The sequence below is a fragment of the Mixophyes fleayi genome, chromosome 5 (genome assembly GCF_038048845.1).
Source record: "Mixophyes fleayi isolate aMixFle1 chromosome 5, aMixFle1.hap1, whole genome shotgun sequence".
Classification (NCBI taxonomy): Eukaryota; Metazoa; Chordata; class Amphibia; order Anura; family Limnodynastidae; genus Mixophyes; species Mixophyes fleayi.
In genome coordinates this window covers 28,986,202-29,007,723 of record NC_134406.1, presented here as the reverse complement: position 1 = coordinate 29,007,723, position 21,522 = coordinate 28,986,202, and the positions used below count along the sequence as shown (strand labels likewise).

Sequence of the window (21,522 nt, the reverse complement as noted above, 5' to 3'; positions counted from 1 at the left end):
GTTATGCTATAACATAGAATGTTATTTACTGGTATTCCATTTGAAAATTGCACCTATCTTTCTCCTGGCATTCCACACATCACTAAATTATTTAGCAATGCTCCTCACAGTGACTGTAGGAGAAGATGTTCAGTAATCATGTCTGTGTGTCAGACATCACCACTGAACAGCAGCTATTATTTCCTTTTCTCAATTTTTATTGTCACATTAGTTGCTCTGTATTTATTAGGGATGTGCTGGCCAATCTCTATATTTTGCATATTTTTATATTTGCATGTTGATTTTATTAAAAATGTTGCACCGAGGACAGGTAAAGATTAGACAACTCCTTCAAAGAATTCCACAGCACAGACCCAGGGGTAAATGTATCAAGCTGAGAGTTTTCTGGCAGGTTTGAAAAACCAATCAGATTCTAGCTTTCATTTATTTAGTACATTCTGCAAAATGACAGCTAGAATCTTATTGGTTGCTATAGGAAACATCTCGACTTTTCAAACCTGCTGTCACGCAAAAACAACCCTAAATGTCTTATGTCGAATAAATAGATGTTAGGCTAGCACAGGGATGTGCAGGGAGGGCATGTAGTATTATGCAATGGGCGTGGAACTGTAGGTGGAGGCCATAGAGTTGTTATGCTGGTATTGGGCAGTAAATGGTGGCAGTCGCAGAACTATTGCCACTGCAGGGGTGGTGGCCATGACAGGGACTGGAGATGAAGGGGGACTTGCCAGGCACTGGCAGACGACCCTTCTGATGCCTCCACCCTGCTCTTAAACAGGGCTTCACTCTGCATGTACCATCCCCGTGCAGAAGAAGCCCCTGCTCTTTTGAGCATGACCCATATTGGAAGACTGCCATTGCCAGGCTGAGCCGCCTCTGTGCTCTATAGCATATGCACTCTCTGCAATGTCGTGTGCACACTCAAAAGAGCAGAGGCCACGTGGACCTGGACCGCTGGGTCCTCCCCCAAATTTAGCTATGAGGCCCAGTGATTCCGTGCTTCGTACCTTTATGGTGGATCATTGAAAGCTACTCATTGCCTAACATACACTGATGAGGTGAGCACTGGGTAACAGAGTGAATCTGCCACAGAGCTACTTCATATAATGCAGTTTCTGATTGATAGGTAAAAATAATGGAACACAGAGTATGGCATTTTAGAGCAAACTGAACTGCAAGGAGAATTAGCAACACCTTTATAGGATCAGGGGAAGTAATGCAACAGGATTAATGTTATATGCTCATCTTTTGGGCAGCACGGTGGCCTTATCTGTGTGGAGTTTGTAAGTTCTCCCCGTGTTTGCGTGGGTTTCCTCCGGGTGCTCAAGTTTCCTCTCACACTCCAAAAACATACTGGTAGGTTAATTGGCTGCTAACAAAATTGACCCTAGTGTGTATGTGTGTTAGGGAATTTAGACTGTAAGCTCCAATGGGGCAGGGACTGATGTGAGTGAGTTCTCTGTACAGCGCTGCAGAATTAGTGGCGCTATATAAATAAATGTTGATGCTGATACTGTTGACATTAGCCAAATATATACATAACATAAAAAATACGGTTACCATGCATTTGCTATATGCATTTTACATACCTATACATTTCAAAAGACAAGTTAACTTTTTTAAAAGTTTCCTGCATATTTCGTTTAGTTTTTCATTATGTGTGAGCTAAATGGCATTGTCCCATCTTGAGTGAGCTTATACTTTATTTTGTTTTCATGTTGCTGTCTGTTCATAAGAAGCTTTTAGAATATTAGGTATTATGCAATTTGCGAGAATTTGACATCATGGAAAAGTTTTACTGATGATGGATCTGCCTTCATGTTCTACAGAAATAAATTGATTTTCTTGATGTGGTTTTATTTGTTACATAAGAAGGTTGGATATACAGCAAAAAGGAAAGCTGAATATAATAGATTTCTTCACAAAGTCTGTAATTGCCATCTGTGCTGGATACATTCTTCTAAGATCAATTTCATAGGGTTTGGAGAAATTGCTCTAGTGTAGCAGATTTTGAGTTATGACCAACAAATACAGTATGAAAGGCATATCTTAGAGAACTTGCATCAAACTAGATATTTCTATGGGGTGTTAAATATAATTGAACTGTGTAATTTATTAGAAGAAATTCAGTTTATTCATGGCGCTTCTCCCATTTTATTAAATTTGTATCATTTCATATATAATTATTTAGTCTACAATTGACTTCACTAACATTGCATTTAAGTGCAAAGTTTGCACTGAACCACAGCAACCAATCATCAATTAGCTTTTAGCTGTCTAGTGCAAGTTAGATAAAGAATCAATTGTCTGGTTGGTTGCTATAGTTTTATCTACATTTTTCACCTTGATGCAAAGTTAGGTAGAGTCATACTGCTTAAAGAACACTTTTCTTCTACACACTGTGGGGACAGGTATTTTTGGGGGTAAAGCAATTTTTATGAAAATGAAAAACAGTCAATCCAGTCACTAATATTGCCTACTTTTCAGTTAATTGATATGTTTCATTCCAATAAGTATTCATTAGTCCACACAATGATTAGGTCCACACAGGGTATCAGAGAGGGAAGCAGGTAGGTACAAAGAACCTGGGACTTCCTTGGGGGCCTAGCGATGGCAGAATTGGGAGGGGGGCACATCCTGCACCCCAGCTGAGACACATTAAAGGCTGAGCAAAAAATTCTCCAGTAAACTCCTTTTGTAGTTATTTAATTGACAAGCTCACAAAGCCACTATTTTATCTTTGTGATCTTAAACTGCACAAAACAATGCTCCTACGTAAATTTGATTGTCTGGAAATGCTCCACCGCATATAAGTCATCCATATGCACAAACAAGGCATAAGCAGGTATAATGACATCATAAAAGAGGAAAGTCAGCTTTGTCTGTTGTAAATGACCCCGTTGTCTCCTCCAAAAGCAGCAAAATCAATCCTCAGAGGATTCTCACCCAGTGAATATTCAAGATTATTGAAACTCCCCTCTAGATAAAATACCCTACAAAAATGAGTCAAGTGGATGTAGTAACAATGGTTGTAGTTACTGAAATACCAAGAGAACAATGGTTCAGCGTTCTTAATATACAGATATATTAGTCAATGCGCTGTGATAAAATATTCAGTCAAAGGGGTATATTTACTAAACTGCGGGTTTGTAAAAGTAGAGATGTTGCCAATAGCAACCAATCAGATTCTAGCTGTCATTTTGTAGAATGTATTAAATAAATGATAGCTGGAATCTGATTGGTTGCTATAGGCAACATCTCCACTTTTTCAAACCCACAGTTTAATAAATCTAGCTCAAAGTCTTCAAAAATGTATAAAGTAAAATCAATAAATAAGCTAAAAAATGTAAATATAAACTTACCTTTGTACAATGTGCAGTTTAGGAAGGACATATCATCAATTGCAATGTCCCCAGTAAATCCATCGCCTACCATGCCTGTGATTAATAGCTGAAAGGTGGAAAAAAAATGTCATTATTGTTTCAATTATATTATTAAAACAAAGAGAATATTTTAGTATACCCGTGTTTCCCAACCAGTATGTCACTATAACATGCTGTGTCAGAAAAATTTAGGTGTTATATGAGAAAAGTCCTAAATAAATTGAATTTATGGATTGTCAAAGATAAGCAAACTATACTTTCATTAAAAAGTAATAGATTTATTTGTTTATGTTTGATGACATTGGTTCTCCTCTTGTACAAAATGTAGATGATTTACTGTTAGGATCTCAATCCACAGAAGAAAGTAAGATCAGCTCTCTGTACTAACTCTCTCCTCTCCCCAAAACAGACACAAGGGGCCTGAGTCATTATGGAGAGCAAAGTATAAAAAAGGCATAAATCTGCACCTTTGCAGAGCCATGTTGCATTGGAGGGGGAGGTAAATTTAAAATGTGCAGACAGATTTATAGTTGGGGTAGGGCATGTCCTAGATCAACTTTAAATTTCAATGTAAAAATAAAGCTACCAAGTATTTGCATGTTACTTGAACAAGCAGCCAGTATTTTCTTTATGTGCAAAATAATAAACTTATTTGCATATTTGCACCCTTTGCATTGTAACATGGTTTATCCTGGAGCAAACACTCTTTTTTTTTTTGCTTTGTTCTCCTTAATAACTCAGGCCCAAGGTTTCCAAACAGAAACTTTAAATGCACCTGTCCAAAACACATTACTTGGGACCAGAGGTGGAACTAGCAAGCTGAGGATCTAGTGCAGGGAGGCGGGTTGGAGGGAGCCGGGGCCCCCTGACCCTCTGCATCTGCCATGTAGTGGGCCCCATTATCTCCAGGGGCCCGCTGCACCGCACATACTGCACCAATGGTTGTTCCGCCACTGCTTAGGACATAATAATTCAGTGGGGAAAGACATCTTTCTTTAAACAGGATTCAGGCAAATCTTAGAGTATGCAAAACTAAAGCTATCACTGGGTATAGCTAGTTACAGCAGTCAGTGTGGTTTCTGGGTTACAGTAGTGATGTCATATCTTTACAAAATCTGACATATATGAACATTCCATAACCTCTCCTCTGGAACATTGTAACAGATAAGGCTTTCTCTACTATCTGCGGCTACCTGTTTGCACAAAACCCTTCATACTGTTCTGCCATGAAAAAGAAAGGTTTGCATTAGTTGTACTTACACAACACTATGGAAATAAGAACCACCCAATTGCACAGGACAGCTCATCACTAGACTCTGCAGCAGCTGTTTCGCCTTCATGCTTAGAGCTGTAGTTACTGCTGCTAATGTCACACCTTTAAACCCCCTTGTTTTTAGGTTCACCAGTTACGGTGGCAGTTTTACATGCAATAGCTGCACACTTATGTCAAACTAAAACACAATAACTGTCTAACACTAGGCTCATAAAATATGACATATTGCTGTCATCAGAAATATCATTACTACAAGATGTACGGTTCTAAAGTCTGCATCTCTTTCACCTCTTTTTACTGAAGGTGAACCCCACAATAGTTTACACAGAACTTCACATCTCATGTTGCCCCATATAGATCTCACCTAAGAAACATCTTTACATAACTCATACTTACCTACTTTCTTCAGCTCTCTTCCGGGAGCCAGCCAGTGGAGGGGGGCGTGAGGGGGCGGGGCGGCCAAAATCGCGTCATTTCGGCCCCGCCCCCTGTGACGTCATGACGCAAATTGCGTCATTTGACAGCGGGGGGCGGGGCTAAACGCCGCGATTCATCGGGAATCGCGGCGTTTGGGATCTAATTCTGCCCACTTCACTAGGAAGTGGGCACTTCCTAGTGAAGTGGGCAGAATTCGGGAGATTGCCACACTCGCCCGGGAGTCCGGGAGACTCTCGCAAAATGCGGGAGTCTCCCGGACATTCCGGGAGAGTTGGCAAGTATGACATAACTCAGTATTCTATGTATATGGCTCCTGTCTTAAACACAGACATGGTACTCTGGCATCACTCAATATAAAGTCATTGAAAGCTTCTACTTATTGTTTGTTTATTCAGCCCATAGCCCAGAATTGGTTGCTTTCACTAGGACATACTTCCTTACTAAAGAGTAATATTTTAACTTTATATTTATTCAGGATATGCCTTTGTGGTAGTACATGATTTTGGTCAACAGCGAAAACAGATTTTCTTACTTCAAGAGAAGCATAAAAAATGGTCCCCCTATGTAGCTCAATTGTTAAACGCGTTACAGCTAGAAAATGTGCTGCTCACCTCAAGCACCATGACGATGTTATCATAGAAACACTTTGGCTAACTCGGAAGCCAAAGCAGCGGCTGTTTCCACACTTCAGTCTACCCCTGTGCTTTTAATCTTTAACAACTGATTCGTCTCCTATGAGTACCCTTAAGGATATAGCTATTTTATAGGACAAAATAAACTCCCAAATGTCTTTATGAGTATGAGAAACAGAAAATATAAGCCTATATGAAACGCTAAAGTGCAGACATATGAAATTACCGTATTCACAACTTGTTGCTTCCAATTATCTTGACTTACATTTAACTGATGAACTGAACCTTAACTTTGCTAATCAAATGTGTCAAGGCCTTTGAGCATGCCAGAGCTGCTTTACCCAAGAAACCAGACAAACGCTGCCACTCCATTCAGCCTAGAGACTGGGGGCTAGATTTACTAAGCTGCGGGTTTGAAAAAGTGGGGCTGTTGCCTATAGCAACCAATCAGATTCTAGCTTTCATTTGTTTAGTACCTTCTACAAAATAACAGCTAGAATCTGATTGGTTGCTATAGGCAACAGCCCCACTTTTTCAAACCCGCAGCTTAGTAAATCTAGCCCTGGGTCTGCACAAAGGTACACAATTTGAAGTTATCCTTAGAGCCTTGGTACATGATGCCATATCAGGTGTACGTTACCACTCACAGTGTAAAGGCATGCAGACCTGGAAACACACATCAAACTGCAAGAAGACCTGTCTACCTGAGGACAAGCCAGTGCATCTGTCAGAAGCTCTTTTTATTAAGAATTGGCCACTCACTTGAGCATACTGTATAATAGTCACAATCAGCATTTTCACATAAATGGATGAAATAAAACCTCTGCCTGAAGAAACAGAAGACGATTCATAACTGCAGTTGTAAAGGGGTGCATTTGCCTACTAAGCCTTAAAACAAATAAAAACATTTTTGGCATAAATATTATTTGAGTACTGTAAATAAATATTTAAAAACTTGAAATTTTTCTTGCTAGTTTTTACTGTCTGAATGATTAGGATGCTGTTATTTGGGCTATGTCCTTCCAGCCACACATCATACTAAAACTTTGCCCCAGGATACAGTATAAGCAGAAACATAAAGTGACTTTGATGTACTATTCCCAATGTATGGCATAGTGTTGACTGCTAAGAAAATTAAATTAACTAGAGAAAGTAAAGAAATTGGGAAAGTGAACAAAATGAGAATGGATTAGTGAATATTGAAATGTATGACAATGATGAGCCAAATATGCTCAAAATTTGGGGGGGGGGGGGGATGAAATGAAGAATCATAGACTCTTAAAACTCTGTTTCTGTGACATAAAAGGTTAAGAAAGAAATATGGTCTAATACAGTGCTGTTAGCTGTGACATTTTGTTGAGTACTTGTGGATGCGTTATCTTGATGCAATTATTATCTTATTATTTGGCAAGTTTTTTTTCAATATCTTAACCTAGGGAGTATACTCTTTAACTTTAAGGTGTTGTACTACACTTCATAGCACATGTCGGTAGGGTATAGCGAGAGCATTTCCTTTACTGCAATTTTGTGGGTGGACACTATTAGACAGGGTAGAATTCCTCATCCCTTTATTGGTCCCTGTATAAGTAGCAGTAGATTCCCTGCCCAATTTTTCCCTTAGACCGAAGTTAAGCCCTTGGCCTATTAGTCCACTGAAATGTTCACTGTATTCGGATGATTGGTGGCAGGGTTTCCAGTTGGACGTGCAGCACAATCCGCTTGTTGAGTTGCAGTGGTGTATGCCGGTGATTCTAATTTGGGTTGCCTATTTTTGAGTTCTGGTGGTTAAAATGGCGGGTTCCAATTTGGAGCAGTGTGTTCCGCAGGGTGTTGGTAAAACTTGTCCTGAATTCTAGCAGTGGCTACTGACGCTTCCAGGTGAGAATTCTTTACCCTGCATTGTGCTGTTCCTGAGTGACCCTTGCTGGACTGGAGTGTCAATCGGTCCTAGAGGAGAGTGAACATCTCATAGTCAGTGAAAGGTTAACTTTCACCTTAAAGCTCCAGAGATTAGTACATGGGCTCCTGGGATATAGGTAGGTTTAATATCTGGTTTAGGAATTTTCATTTCAGGACCCAGGAGTCAGGCCCCCATTAAAGGAAGGCTATTGGTATGTATTATTCCGCGTGCATATTGTGATTTGTACCTTTGAACTGTGGGGTGTTAGCTAGGGTAGGGCACCACACCTACTGGTAGTAGCATTAAAGCTGTGCAGCGTCTGAACACCTAGTTCGTTGTTGGGATCAGGGTGCTGCTTTGATGTTTTCGTTAGATAACGCTAGTGTGGGAGTCACATTTGAGAGGGTAGATAGCTCTGTGGGGTGTTTGTGTGTTTTGTCGCCTCTGTTCCTGGGTGTTCAACTGACGGAGTTGCAGATTACGAGGATGTGACCAGTGCCGGTGAGTACTGTCTTTCAGTGTCGTCATTGTTGGTAGGGGCTCTTACCCATAGCACGGTAAGTAGGTTATGCGGGTAGGATTCTTCCCTGTCCCGAATATCCATAGTCCCGCTTTCAGGCCCTTAACAAAACAAAGTGTTTGCAATCGGGTTAGAGCGAAATGTCTCTACTCCCTACCCTCGCCTCGGACACTCCCTCTCCTTCCATTTGATACTCCTACTATTAAGTAAGCTGTCCAGTTTCTTCCCTAGAAAGAAGTGATTAAGAAGTTTGTACAACGTGGTGGAACCAGAGAGTGCATGGGAGGTGCATATGGTATTCCCATAGTTAACCAAGGTAAGTACCTGGAGTGTAGAGAAGAGATTTACGGGTAGTGAACCCGCAATATTTGCAAATAACGTTGCTTTAACTTCCAGCCATGTGTGTAGTGGCTGAACTACTGAAGGGGCTGTGGCCACCACATAGCCTGGAGGTGAGATGGGCCTGCCAATGCTGCTCACCCCATTCTCATTCCAGTTTCACCAGTGGCCGGTAACTTTTTAGAGCAGGAGCAGTGAAACCCCAAAACAGAGACTAGAGTGTCAACCACCCAGTTTCCCCCAGAAATGTCGAAGACCCCTTTAAATTCTTATTTTCATAGTATTTTGCACTACTATTTTTATACATTTATTCCAGTAACATTAAAGTGATGTTATATTACATTGCTTCATGTATTTTTTTTATTATTTATTCAGTTGGTGCTAACTCCTCTTTCCTCTACAATATGTGTCAGAGCTGCACCTGCTGTTCCTTAATCCCACTACAGCCAACATTTTAATATTTCATTATTGTATTATTGGAATAATATGACTACATTGTAAATAATGCAATACTTTGTGATCCTGGTAGTTAAATAAATGGAATACTTTTTTTTATCTTTTTATACCAGACAATTGCCTGCAGCCTGCACGATAGTGTTCTGAGCACATGAGCCAAAATTTACTTTGCCTTAATACGGGAAAAGAAACTTACAGAAGAAAGCTTCACATAGCTGATCCTTGCAGTTCTGCAACACTGAATCTGTCTGTGAATTTAGCAGCCGGGTCAATTTCCCATCTACTTTTCCACCCTTTCAGTAAATCTTTGTAATTGGATTTCAAAGGTAGGATTGTTTTGACCATCATTCAATGAATTGCCATTTCCAACAAAACTTGCATGTCAATGTAAAGCCTCCTCAAGGGAGTGCAGTTACCGTGAAGATAATTTCACATCTCATTTATAGCTCGAATTAGGACAAATAGAAATACATTTCTTTAAATTTGTGAAATGCACACTGTTCGGCAGGTGGTCTAATGGTCTAGCTGATCTGTGCCTCTAATCACTCAGGTTCTGAAGAACTACTCTCACATCATGATGGCAATGTATGGATTTTAGTCAGTAAACCATGCTAGCAATTAAACATGTTTCTCACTTAGTGACGAAGGATGAGCCGTGATGGTGTTCAGCCTCAAATGAATGTTAGGGGAGCCAGATGCACAGATATATAAATGTACTATGTGGATATAATCATATATTATTATTTATATAATCATATATACTAGTATAATATTTTTTTTTACACAAAATATCAGAATAATGCACTGCTAGTGCATTCAATAAGGGTTATTAACAATTGTGCAAAGTTGTGGATGCCATAAAAGATTTTATTTATTTCTCGTGCAATGTTTTGTACCTATTTGTACTCAATTGCGACGATATTCACAGGTCAGAAGCTGTAGGTGACTGCGTAAACGTAAACATTTGCTCCTTCGGATCAGAGAAACTGGGTCGATCAGGGTATTCCCTGGTGAAGTAATGTACTTATACTGTGTCTAAATGCAGAAATGACTTTTGGCGTTTTCAGGGCAAGATATGTAAATGAGATTTGAGTGGTAGGGAATGTACACTGGATTAGGTGGACATTTTAGTACTTTTTAAATGTTTTAGTAAAGCTCCATAGATACGATCTTTGAGTTCTGCTTTTGCGCTACTATTCTGCCAAATGTCTGTTTTGCATTGTATTTGTCAATTCTCATTTCACTGAATTTATAGTCTATAAAGAGATCATGGGATCATGGAGTCAATTCATTCTGGTCTGTGGTATGGTCAGGAAGGACTGTGAATTCTGGGCACAACAAAAATGATAGGGACAATTTTCTTGTAGAATACCTAAGGCCAAATATGTTGTTCTTCCCTAATCATCTATTCTGTGATAATTATTTAATTATAACATTATTAAAAAATAAACATGCATGTGAGTAGTCATAGGCCCAGTGTTATCAAATGTATCAATAATTCAATTAGATTAGGTGGAAAGCTTTCATACATACATAAGGGATTTAAGTTGATTGTGTGTATTGTAATCATAGGATTAAAGTCTAACGATCCTACGACTGTTTTACAGTCACCTGTACTGCAAATATCTTTGTGATCATTCAGAACAGAATTGTGATATTTGTGAAACAATCATTTTTGACTTAGAATCGGATTAACAAGCACTGATAGCTGGTCTGACTTCTCATTTACAGCTAGGGGAACGTTACATTGATTTAAAATGAAGTACTTAGATAGAATTTTGTGTGTTTCAGAACATGCATGTGGGGATTCGGCAATGTGTGTTCTATATAGATACCATAGCTATCTTCCCAGCAAGTTATGGATGGACAGTGGTATTCCATCTACAATTTAGACGGTGGTTTCCACTTACAATTCTGTGGTGTTTTTGAGCATGTTTTATCTGGCTCCTTCAAAGGGCCTCCGTAATATACTTTCCCAAGTAATCCCCTTTAATCTTAACCTTACTAGCATGGTGAAGAAAATATTATGTCATACATCTGTTTCCTGCTGGTACCCTAACACCACTTTCATAGTTTAACCTTCAAAAGCCAGTTTGGTCTTACATTTTCAAGATGTATTCAAATACGCCACGCTAAGCTTTCCCAAGTTGGTCGCCTAATTCCTGGGGTTGTCCTCTGCCCCCTTCATGAACTGTATGTGCTGGGCCCATGCAGGAAGTTCTTGCTATTAACCGGCCTGATCCTCATGCTGAAAGAGTCTCACATCTCTTTAAATATTTTGATACTTGGCAGGCTGATATTTTGGTAACTGAAGAACAGTGGGATGTGGCTCTAAAGTATCTTCCAGACATAGTTTTCTTGGCTAGCGATCAACTTATCCGATTAGAAGTTCTTCAAAGGGTTTACTGAACACTAATGCATTTACATGCTATAAACCCGTTCATCCACAGGGCATGCGCCTAATGTCATGTACAGGAGTGGACATTGTACTGACTTTACCCTTTGAAATCCCATAGGTTTGGGACCCCCTGAAACTGCTATTGGGCTTGGTAGACCTTCTGCCTTCAGGTGCAGAGCGCATTAAGTTTTAGGCACTCTTTTTTTTCTATGGCACAAATGTAATTTCCTTGAAATGAAAGCACACATAGTCAATCTTATTGGTATCCTGGCTTTCCATCATTAAACAAGCCTTGCCTCTGATTGAAAGTCATAATAGTAATGGCTTCCCAGGTATTTGTTTTAGCTGTATGGGAAGGCTGGATAGAAGATTTGCACTAATCTTCTTCTTGGTTTGGTCAGATATGACCTCTTTACATGTACTAGTTTGTCCTCCAGATAAATACATGCACATTCAGTTCCTATGTGGTAGGATTTTTACTCCACACAATATGAGAAGGGAATCTGTGGGATGAAAATGGAACGTGGTGGACAGAGAGGACTTGAGGGTCTAAGAGGAAGTATGAAATACAAGAGTGAAGAGGTTGGTTTGAGGGATCGTGTGAAGGAATGTAGGTTGGGAGAGTGTCTGGTAGGGCAAGGCAAAGAGTTCCATAGGTGGGGAGCAGCACAGGGAGAAATCTCAGAGATGGGAGTGAGAGGAGGTAATAAGGGGGTGTCACGAACAGCACTCACCTGAGCCTGCGTGACGCGTGTGTGACACAGGGTTAACCAAAAACAACCACCTGGTTTGTCTAAAATGATTAAAACCTTCCCTATCTAGGCCACACACTACCTTTGCGGTACCGACTATGCCACCACCATGGTTTTTAATGAAGAGCTGACACTCTTATTTAGGAAGTCTTTGGTTCTCCCTTTGAACTAATATAGCACAATTTACTTTAGTCAAAGTTAACATAAACCACAATGTTCTCCTCTTTTCAATTATGTAGCGTTTTGACCAAACTGTCGCGTGAATTCGTAAGAACACCGAGATTTGAACTTATTAAGTATAATTTAATTTGGAAAATACATCCACAATGCTTAAGATAGCACAGTTAGTAAAATGACATACAAATATAATGCAACTGTTTCTTATAAAATAAAAAGGATAAAACACAGAATTGATAGTTCATGTATAATCAAGTTTCTGGTGCTGGGAGAAGCAGGAAAATGAGACACTCTTCAATATCAGATCGACTCACAAAAGTGAACAATTTCTTAGAGCCACAGTGCAGTTTTAAAACCAAGCTGCAGGGCCCACAGCCCCCTTCCTATGATGTCAGAACTAAATGTCCTTTGTGAATGCAAATTAGAGTTTTATGACTCTTGTTGACAAAAACCTTTTCTAGTCAGGATTTATTTATCCTGTCCTTACTTATTACCAGTATGGCGTACGAACATGATTTTACCTCCACACAACATGTCATAAGTTCCCCGTCATCTGCATACCACACATGCCTCTGGCAAGCATGATATTAGAGAAAATTATATGATATTTTCCTGTGACCCTATTCAGCTTGAATTTGTCATTTACATATAACCATGGTTCTGCAGTCGGCATGTCTGAGTCAGAGAGGTGTTAGATTTCACTGTCCTGAAAGAGATATTTTCAAAGACTTTCACGTTTGCGATCTGCCATAAATGATAGAAGGGCCTACAATAGATCTAGGCTCTTATCTACCAGCACCCTCTGAGTACTTTAACATAAACAAACACATTGATTTAAACAGCTCCTCTGAGCCATATCACACTATTTCTAGGAATGAATTCACAAACACATATTTGCAGATTTATATGCCTCAAAAATTAGTTTGCACATGACAGGGGGGAAGAGAGAGACAGAGGTCAGAGGTTGAGCAGAGTGAACAGAGGTCAGAGATGCGCAGGGGCAGGTGCTAGTGAGGGTTTTGTAAGTGAGGGTGAGCAACTTGAACTGGATTCTGAAGCAAATGAGGAGCCAGTGCAGGCATTACAGAGAGGAGCAGCAGATGAAGGACAGATTAGCCTAACCATGCCATTCAGGATAGAATGAAAGGTGCATGAAAAGAAGGCCAGTTACAGTAATCATGACAGTAAATGATATAAATTGACTAAATTTCTCTCTATCCTAGCCAGAAGACAAGGGACAGCTCCCTGCAGCCATTTTTACCGGGACCCCACCTGTTCTGTAACACAAAACCGACAAATCAATTCTGTTCACCAGTTTAAAAATGGTGGCGGAAGAGGGGTATGAGCGGGAGGACCAATCACAATCTCTCGATTGCAGCTTGTAATTGGTCCTCCTGCTAAGACTCCTCCCTCAAGATTTTCACCAAGGCTATGAGAATAATTAGAGCACCTCAAAGAAAAATGCCTGCACAGAGCAATACCCATTGCGCCAGTTAGGGTAAGAAGAACTGAATAGGTAAAAATGGGAAATAGGGGCAATGGGTAAGGATAGGGGCTGGTAACGGGCAAGATTTGTGTGATAGGAGAAGTGTATTTGTAGGAGAAGTGTACTAAATGTTGTTTCTCTAAATATATGTATTAGTGTGAAACTATAAGAGGGAAATAGGCACAAATGATCCACCTAAAAATTTTGATGTTCAAAATAGGAGTTGGGGAGACTGTTACTGAAATGTATTTACTAGATGGTAGCAAAGCTTTTATGCACTTGCAAATTATGGTTGTTTGGTTTTCCAGTGGGCAGCACCAGTAAACAATATATATATATATTGCCTCCCAGGCATCCTTAAAATCCTTAATCTCTAATTTTCAAGGGCAAGGATAAGTCTCATGGAGTTGTTAATAACTGTAGTGCTATATATTTCATACTGTATAAACGGGACATTTTCATTTTCAGTTCTACTCATTACCCATATAATATATGACCTTCCGTAAAGTTAAATAAGTACCAAGAATGAACACATAACTCACCGAAAAGATCAATATTACAAAATATATTACATTTTATGCCAAAATATTATTACAAACAAAGGAGATGTATGCCAAAATCAATATCAAAGGGTGAATAAACATTTCTAGTTACGTTATAAACAAGGCTTAAAAATTGACTGTTAAGGGCACTGATGCAGATAAAAAAAAATATTAATATTACCATAAAAAGCTGATTTGCTAAGTTTATGAGAGACTGATGTGCAAAAACTTTTGAGACACAATTTACAATGTTGGATCTATCTCATTAATGAGATAATATTGGTTGTCTTGTGTGAGTGTCCTAAACTGTGCTGAGGATGATCTATAATGGGTAGGCTTGACTTGAGTCACTATAGTTAACAATTCATTCTGAGCAAGTAACAGGATTCCCTTGACTTTTCTCCTGCAGATCAGAAGAGTAAAAAGGACATGGATCACCTCTATGTTGATCCATTTTGCAATCCCTTGAACTAATTACAGATGTTACAGCCTCCTAGTGAAATTGAACTAACGCTATTTGATAGCATTTTGTTCAAGGTTCGTCTCAGAAAGTTTATCCCAAGAGTATATACGATAAGACAAGTAGTGAAGTATAATGGAAACAATTGAGACAATACACATACCGATACATCAATAGTATGATCAAGCACCACTTTCATATAACCACTTGAATAATACTGATGGGGCAGTGTTATTGCAACATGATGCACATACTTCTGCTGCTACCACTGAAATAAAATGGACGGGGCAGAGTTATTGCAATGCAATCTGGTGTTCAAACCGCGCTTCAGAGGTTTAATATCATTGCTGTAAAATAAATGTGCTCCATCTGTAGAAAGCACAATATGTATCTTACCTAATCCTAATTTGTTTCAATGATGAAATGTAACTGCTTGAAATTGAGTTTCTGTAAGTGAATATTTGCAGGAATAGATTTCCCTTAAAGTGTTCTGACCAACGTTGTGTAAACATGTGCATGCTACAACATCCCCCTTACCCATGCTGCCGTGTTGGTAGTGGCAAGCACATGCATATACACATGGAGCTGGTAGGTACACTTTAAGAACTGCAGATATTCAAGCAGTAATAGAGTAATATATATATACCTGCCAACAGTCAAAATTTATCCCAAGACAGTTCCAATTTGTGGTGGGCAAAATGGGTGTGGTAATGGCTTGAGTACATTATATGCATAGTCTGGATCCAATTTTCCAATTGGGAATATTGGGAGATATGAGCTAATTAAATCCAGTTTTGGATTGCCAGATACATTTTCTTGTAGGAACGGCCTCATTTGGGGTCAATGACACAGTAATCCATGGGTCCCAGAACAATGCACTTTACTGACACTTGGGCTAGCGGAACAAAGATTACAACATGTTATTTGGCATCAGGAAGGGGGCCTAGTTACACTGTTGCTACAGAGCACTGTTCAGATGGTCAAAGTATATGAATCACAAAACCAAATAAAGTTAATTTAGCAGTTGGAAATAGAAGGTTTATTACAGTTAATATCCCCTTCACCCACTGCAGCCTGTCAGACGCCATCCCCACACTGTGCATATGTGCCGGGGACGGATGCCTGCTACTTCTTCCAATTCACGTCCCGTTGCCTAGCAACGGGACGCACTTCCGGGTTACGCCGCTCGCGCATGTGTGGTGGGTCTGCGTCCCGGCTTCTTTTCCCCAGCATGTCAGGGGTCACCAGACCGCCGAATTCAGAAATAACCTATCAGGGCCCACTGTGGAGTATTTCAGGCACCTCCTCCCTTCAGTCTGTGCCAGAGTATTGTTTCACCAGCTCCAACATCCTGTATCTTGCTCCTGTTGCTACTTGGTTCCTGACTATTCTCTGCCCTGCGATTTGGCCCTGTTTGATAGCTGGATTCTGACCTTCAGCTTTCTCCTGACCTCTCTCTTGGATCACCACTGTATACTGCACCATTGTTTGGCAACCGTCCCGGACCGTACCACTATTCCTGCTCTCTTCTGCTGCACTGATAACTAACTGAGAGAACCGTGACCTGCGCACCCCACGCAGCTAAGCCCATACCCCCTTGCGAGGGACCCTGGTGAATACCGGGGGGTGCGTTAGACTCCGCGCCTCCCAGATTAGTCGCTCCAATATCAGTCAGTGGCATTCTGTAAGTCATTAACGTGACATAGCCGTATTACATCAAAGTGGAACAAAAGTCTAAAAATGAAAACACATTGTAAAACGCCATATAATATGCAGCCACCTATTTACAACAAATGGTTGTTTTAGAATGACTTAAATCAGTTTTGCAATCTCAGCCTCTGCCGAATGGGGCTGGCTGTAAAATATCTCATATGTGTACAGCATTATGCAGTAATAAGAAAGAGCAGAGAAACCGGCATAATCATGGAAATATTTCGCCTGTCTAAAAGCAGGATAAGGTTGTAGAGAAAGTATTCTGCTGGTAACAGTTCTTTTTATTAATTCATTAAAGACAGAGACTCTGGATGTGAGGAAGAGTTTCACAGAAGTAGGGCAGCATTCTGTGTCCAACTTCTGAATCATTTTCTGACTTACCAGAGCTTTTTGAGAAAATACATTAGAGTTCACCTTACTTTACAACGTAACAAAATATTTATTCTGGGATGAGTTCCATTTTAAACTCCATAGTACTGTATACTACCATCCTAATCTATATTTATTTACAACAAATACATACAAAAATAAATAAATACATTTTAGCTGAATTGCATTGACATATATTGTAATCTTATTGTAAACTTTTACCTAAAGCTTATTTATGCCTAAAACATTAAATAGTTACTTCTAAAATGATTGTGTCTGACTTCCTTGTACATCCCTTGTACGTGTGAGTACCCATAGCATTACTCACACTCATCTGTGCTACTTATGTGTATTACCTCATCTATTTGTTACTTGCTTCTGTATCTGACTCTACGGAATCTGTGGCGCCTTATAAATAAATAAATAAATAATAATAATTGTGAATATTCCAACATATGAAATAATAAAACAAATAAGGGCAATTTTTTTTTTTATAAATTACCTGAAATGGTTGAGTACTATTTATGTATAGTATTTTCTTTAACCATCTGTTTCCTTTATTTCCGTACGTTTGCCACAATAATTGGCCTCTCGTGTTCTTCATGGTCCTTTTGTAGATTGCCAAGGAATAAATCTGCCTTCCAGACATGTGGTAATAGAAGCGGAAAAAACAGGATTTAGTCTCATAATTAACTGTGGCGTCTATTTCAGGACTCAGTAAAGTGGCTTGATTTCTGTACACCTGAGGTTCTGACGTCTCAATATAGAGGTAATGTCCTTTGACAGTTCCCAGAGTATGGTCTTTCATTGGTCCTGTGTTAAGAGTTGGAGTTTGACCTTGGTGTCTAGTCCAGTCAAAGTCATCATCGGTGTCTTGTATCCAGTTACACATTCCATGTTCAAAGTCACATTGTAGTTCAGGGGCTGAAATGAACCATAGTAATGATAAAGTAATAAAAAGCAGTGATCGTTTAGGATAGCATAAAATTTATAATTAGCTAATACATCCTATTTATAATTTACAATTGACATAAGTATATATAAAAACTCCTTTAAAATATATACTTCTATATGGACAGCAGTGATGTCATTACTTATATGTGGAGACTGGTGTAATGATGTCACTCTGGTAAAATGTATAATTTGGAGAGTAATGATGTCACTGGTGTCACGTGACTCATTGTGAAAGTGTTCCATGATGACTTTCAGGGCAGGAAAAACACATTACATAATACAAGGAACTTGTGTATAATATGATAATATAAAATAATGCACTCCTGGCTGCAAAGCAAAAAAAGATTTTAATTGTCGCCATAAAGTTTGCAACCTGTATAAAAGCACTCTTTTGCCTTTATATGGTCACATAAAATTACAGTATATTGTTCTCATTATCTAAGTTGCAGGCAATACAGAAAGTGATACTACATTTCTTACAGTTAAGTAAAATATTGTGGAGCAGATTCAACTGCGGACGTAAGTCTATTTGCGTGCCGTATCTTGCGTGAAATGGCTCTGCGCATCATCAGATATGGACCTTATACCAATGAATGCAATTGCATGAAATTCATGTTCAAACGCAAATGATGCGGCTGCTTACAACTTTAAGGGTGGAACGGGGGAGAGAAGGGGCGGATAAACCTAGGCAATGTACAGTGCCAACGCAGGAGCGACTGATTCAATCCCTGAGTTTCTCGTAAATACAGGGCAGGTGTAAGTGCTGACTACTATTGATGACTGTCACTACATAGTCTTTGTTTTACAAACTACACATTTGTGCGCTGGCACAGAACACATGTATGCAAGTAAAAATGCATTGTGGGCCTGATTAATTAACAAGTTACGAAATGTAATCGGACATAGGCACATCCGTATTCAACAAGGAGCGGGTTTGAAGAAACATCTGATAATGTTAGGTCCACTCCGCTCTAACAGACAATACACAGCAGGGCATGCACAATACATATGTGGAATATAAAGTCACAAAACAATGCACAGGAAAAAAAACTATTTAATTAATGTCACCAGTTAATAATATAGTAACTAATGACAAAACATAATAATAGGTTGTTTTTTTTTCTGTTTTTTTTTTTTGTACAATAAAATACTTTTATTAGGCTGTTATGAATGTCTACTGTCCATCAAATATATTTATACAGCTGCTCTTGATTGCAAACACATGTTCTAGCAGCATACACAGCCGGCATCACTAGTAACGGGCACTTACACCAGACCTGTAGTGGGTGTAAGTGATGATGACAGGAGAACATGCACCTTAGAGATGATGCTGTGTGCGATCCAGCTTGTCATGCCCTTACTGTACAATGACTACATGCATATGCCCAGTCTCCTCCCCTTACCCCAAGATTCAAATAAGGCAATGCCAGCTTTTTGCACCCTCAAAGATGCCACCATATTGGGCCGCAAATCCATGTGCTTAGCGGTGGAATTGGGTGTATTGGCACAATACTACATCACAGAACAGCAGTGCACTGCACTTTTGTGCTTTTGTAAATGACCCTTTTTAGAATCAATTTAAATAGGATTTGAAAAAGTAAAGGAATAACATAACGTTTAGTGATTGAAGAGTAATTACTATCATTCCTTGAAGACTGAACAAGGGAGTTGTTGTTATATATTATCACAAAAATGTAAAACTGTGGCTTATTTCATAACAAACGTTAAAATGTAATTATATGCTGTAGTCAATCATATATCATCTTAACAATCCAGTCTAGTTAAATCTAATGCAAACTATCATCTAATTGGTTGTTATGATTTTTACTTTTAAGCTTTTTAATCTAGGCCCAAGCTATATAGGCTATAGTTACAATTTAGATAATGTAAATATGTCATGCCCCAATTATTGAATGTTATATATAGACAATAAAGGACAATTGCTTATGTACCAACTATGGGTGTGATTAAGAGTTGAACGTAAAAGTTAACCATTTGCATACATGTAAATATGTGTCTGCACAGTTACGTTTCCTTGTCTGTAATTTGAGTTACACTCAGCTTAAAAAAGGTGCAAACTTAATTCAAGAGCATAGATGTTTCTAAAGTAAATATACGGTCATCATAATCATCATCATCATTAACCCATATTGTGTAGTTTATACTTGAAATATGGGTTAATGATGATGAAATATATAATGATGATGAAATATACTTGTAACCCAAAATCAGACACATGCCCTATGGACGTGCTTAGCTTGCACTCACAGTACCGCACTTGCACATGAACACCCCTGTCTCTGCCTGTGCAAGGAGCTAGTGTTAGAGACATGTCACACACAATACTGGTGCAAATTGTGCGCATGTACAGTGTGGCAAGTAGCAAATAAGGCACAAAATTACGCAGCATAAGCGCAACTCTAAATAATGATCTCCGACTCTAACTCATTGTCAATAGTTATACTCGATGCTCTAGTGTCATAAGGTAGATTCAATTAGCCCTTTGGTACAAATCTCTGCTCATTGTCCCTCATATCACTATAGGACGCAAAGGAAAGTGGGTGGAGACTTCTATAAAAACTCTGACATGCCCCTGATCCCCTTCCCATCAAACTCCACAAAAAAAATGTAAAAAACCCAGCAGTCTATCTCATCTCCCCTATGTCCCCAATTTTACACGGTCGTTCTATTTCTGCTATACATCTACTCTTATTATATGTTTACACTAGGACATTTTAGCACCCATCAGAGATCTACGTTGTTGTTGCATTACTTTCAACATTATATACTATATATGTTTTGTTCATGTACTTTCCCTGCAGTTCTTACCATTCCATTCATACTTATAGTATTTAACGAGCTGTATTGTTACTACCTGCTGTTATAAATAAAAAAGTTTAAAACTAAAAGCCTCTGATGCAATGTGTCTCTGTGGACTGTTATGGAGACAAATCTCGTCCCGTCATGCTGAATTAAATCTGCCCCATAGTGTCATAGTTGACAATTGTCCCTAGTCTCTAGAACAGTGACATGATTTTATGATTTCTCTCCGAAAAAAAAATTCTCCTTGGATATTTTTCTGCCTATAAGTCATCTCAGGACTTTATGCATTAATATTTATCGAGGAGGAATATTTGAAGTACAGACTTCGGGGTATATTTACTAAACTGCGGGTTTGAAAAAGTGAAAATGTTGCCGTAAGCAACCAGTCAATCCAATCAGATTCTAGCTGTCATTTTGAAGAATATACTAAATAAATGATAACTAGAATCTGATTGGTTGCTATAGACAACATTTCCACTTTTTAAAACCCGCAGTTTAGTAAATATACCTCTAAGATTGGTCAATAATGGGGGAAAAAGATGGCATGCCCTCTTTAAACCGTAGCAACTTTACAATAGTCTATATGGAGGGAAAAATACACAGATGTCATGAAATGTATTAACTAAGGAGACACTTTGAGGACCATTGATAAGATATATCCATACAGGTCTATACAATATAACAAGAGACAATTAAAATGTAGAATTACACAGTTGTGTCTCTTGAGCCCCTGGTTTAATCTGCATAGGAGTGTTTCCAACATCTCAGTGAGACCAAAGCATATAAAGAACAGAATATTTAAATACCTTTTAGGGGCTTTTAAGTTATTATAAATTCCATGTTTGAAACATAATAATCCACCACTATAAAGACTTCAAAGGGATTTTTCACATTTTTAATGTACTGA

At 38.9% G+C, this 21,522-nt stretch overlaps 1 protein-coding gene across 1 annotated transcript in view; it reads right to left on the bottom strand.

The window, feature by feature from the left end:
• MALRD1 (MAM and LDL receptor class A domain containing 1) overlaps positions 1-21,522 on the bottom strand; it is a 334,428-nt gene that overhangs the window by 180,770 nt on the left and 132,136 nt on the right. Inside the window, exons 17-18 of the mRNA XM_075211472.1 lie at positions 17,341-17,762; positions 3,363-3,450 (exon numbers count right to left, since the gene is read on the bottom strand). Of these exons, the coding sequence (XP_075067573.1) occupies positions 3,363-3,450; positions 17,341-17,762 (510 nt within the window). The remainder of the gene's footprint in view (positions 1-3,362; positions 3,451-17,340; positions 17,763-21,522) is intronic.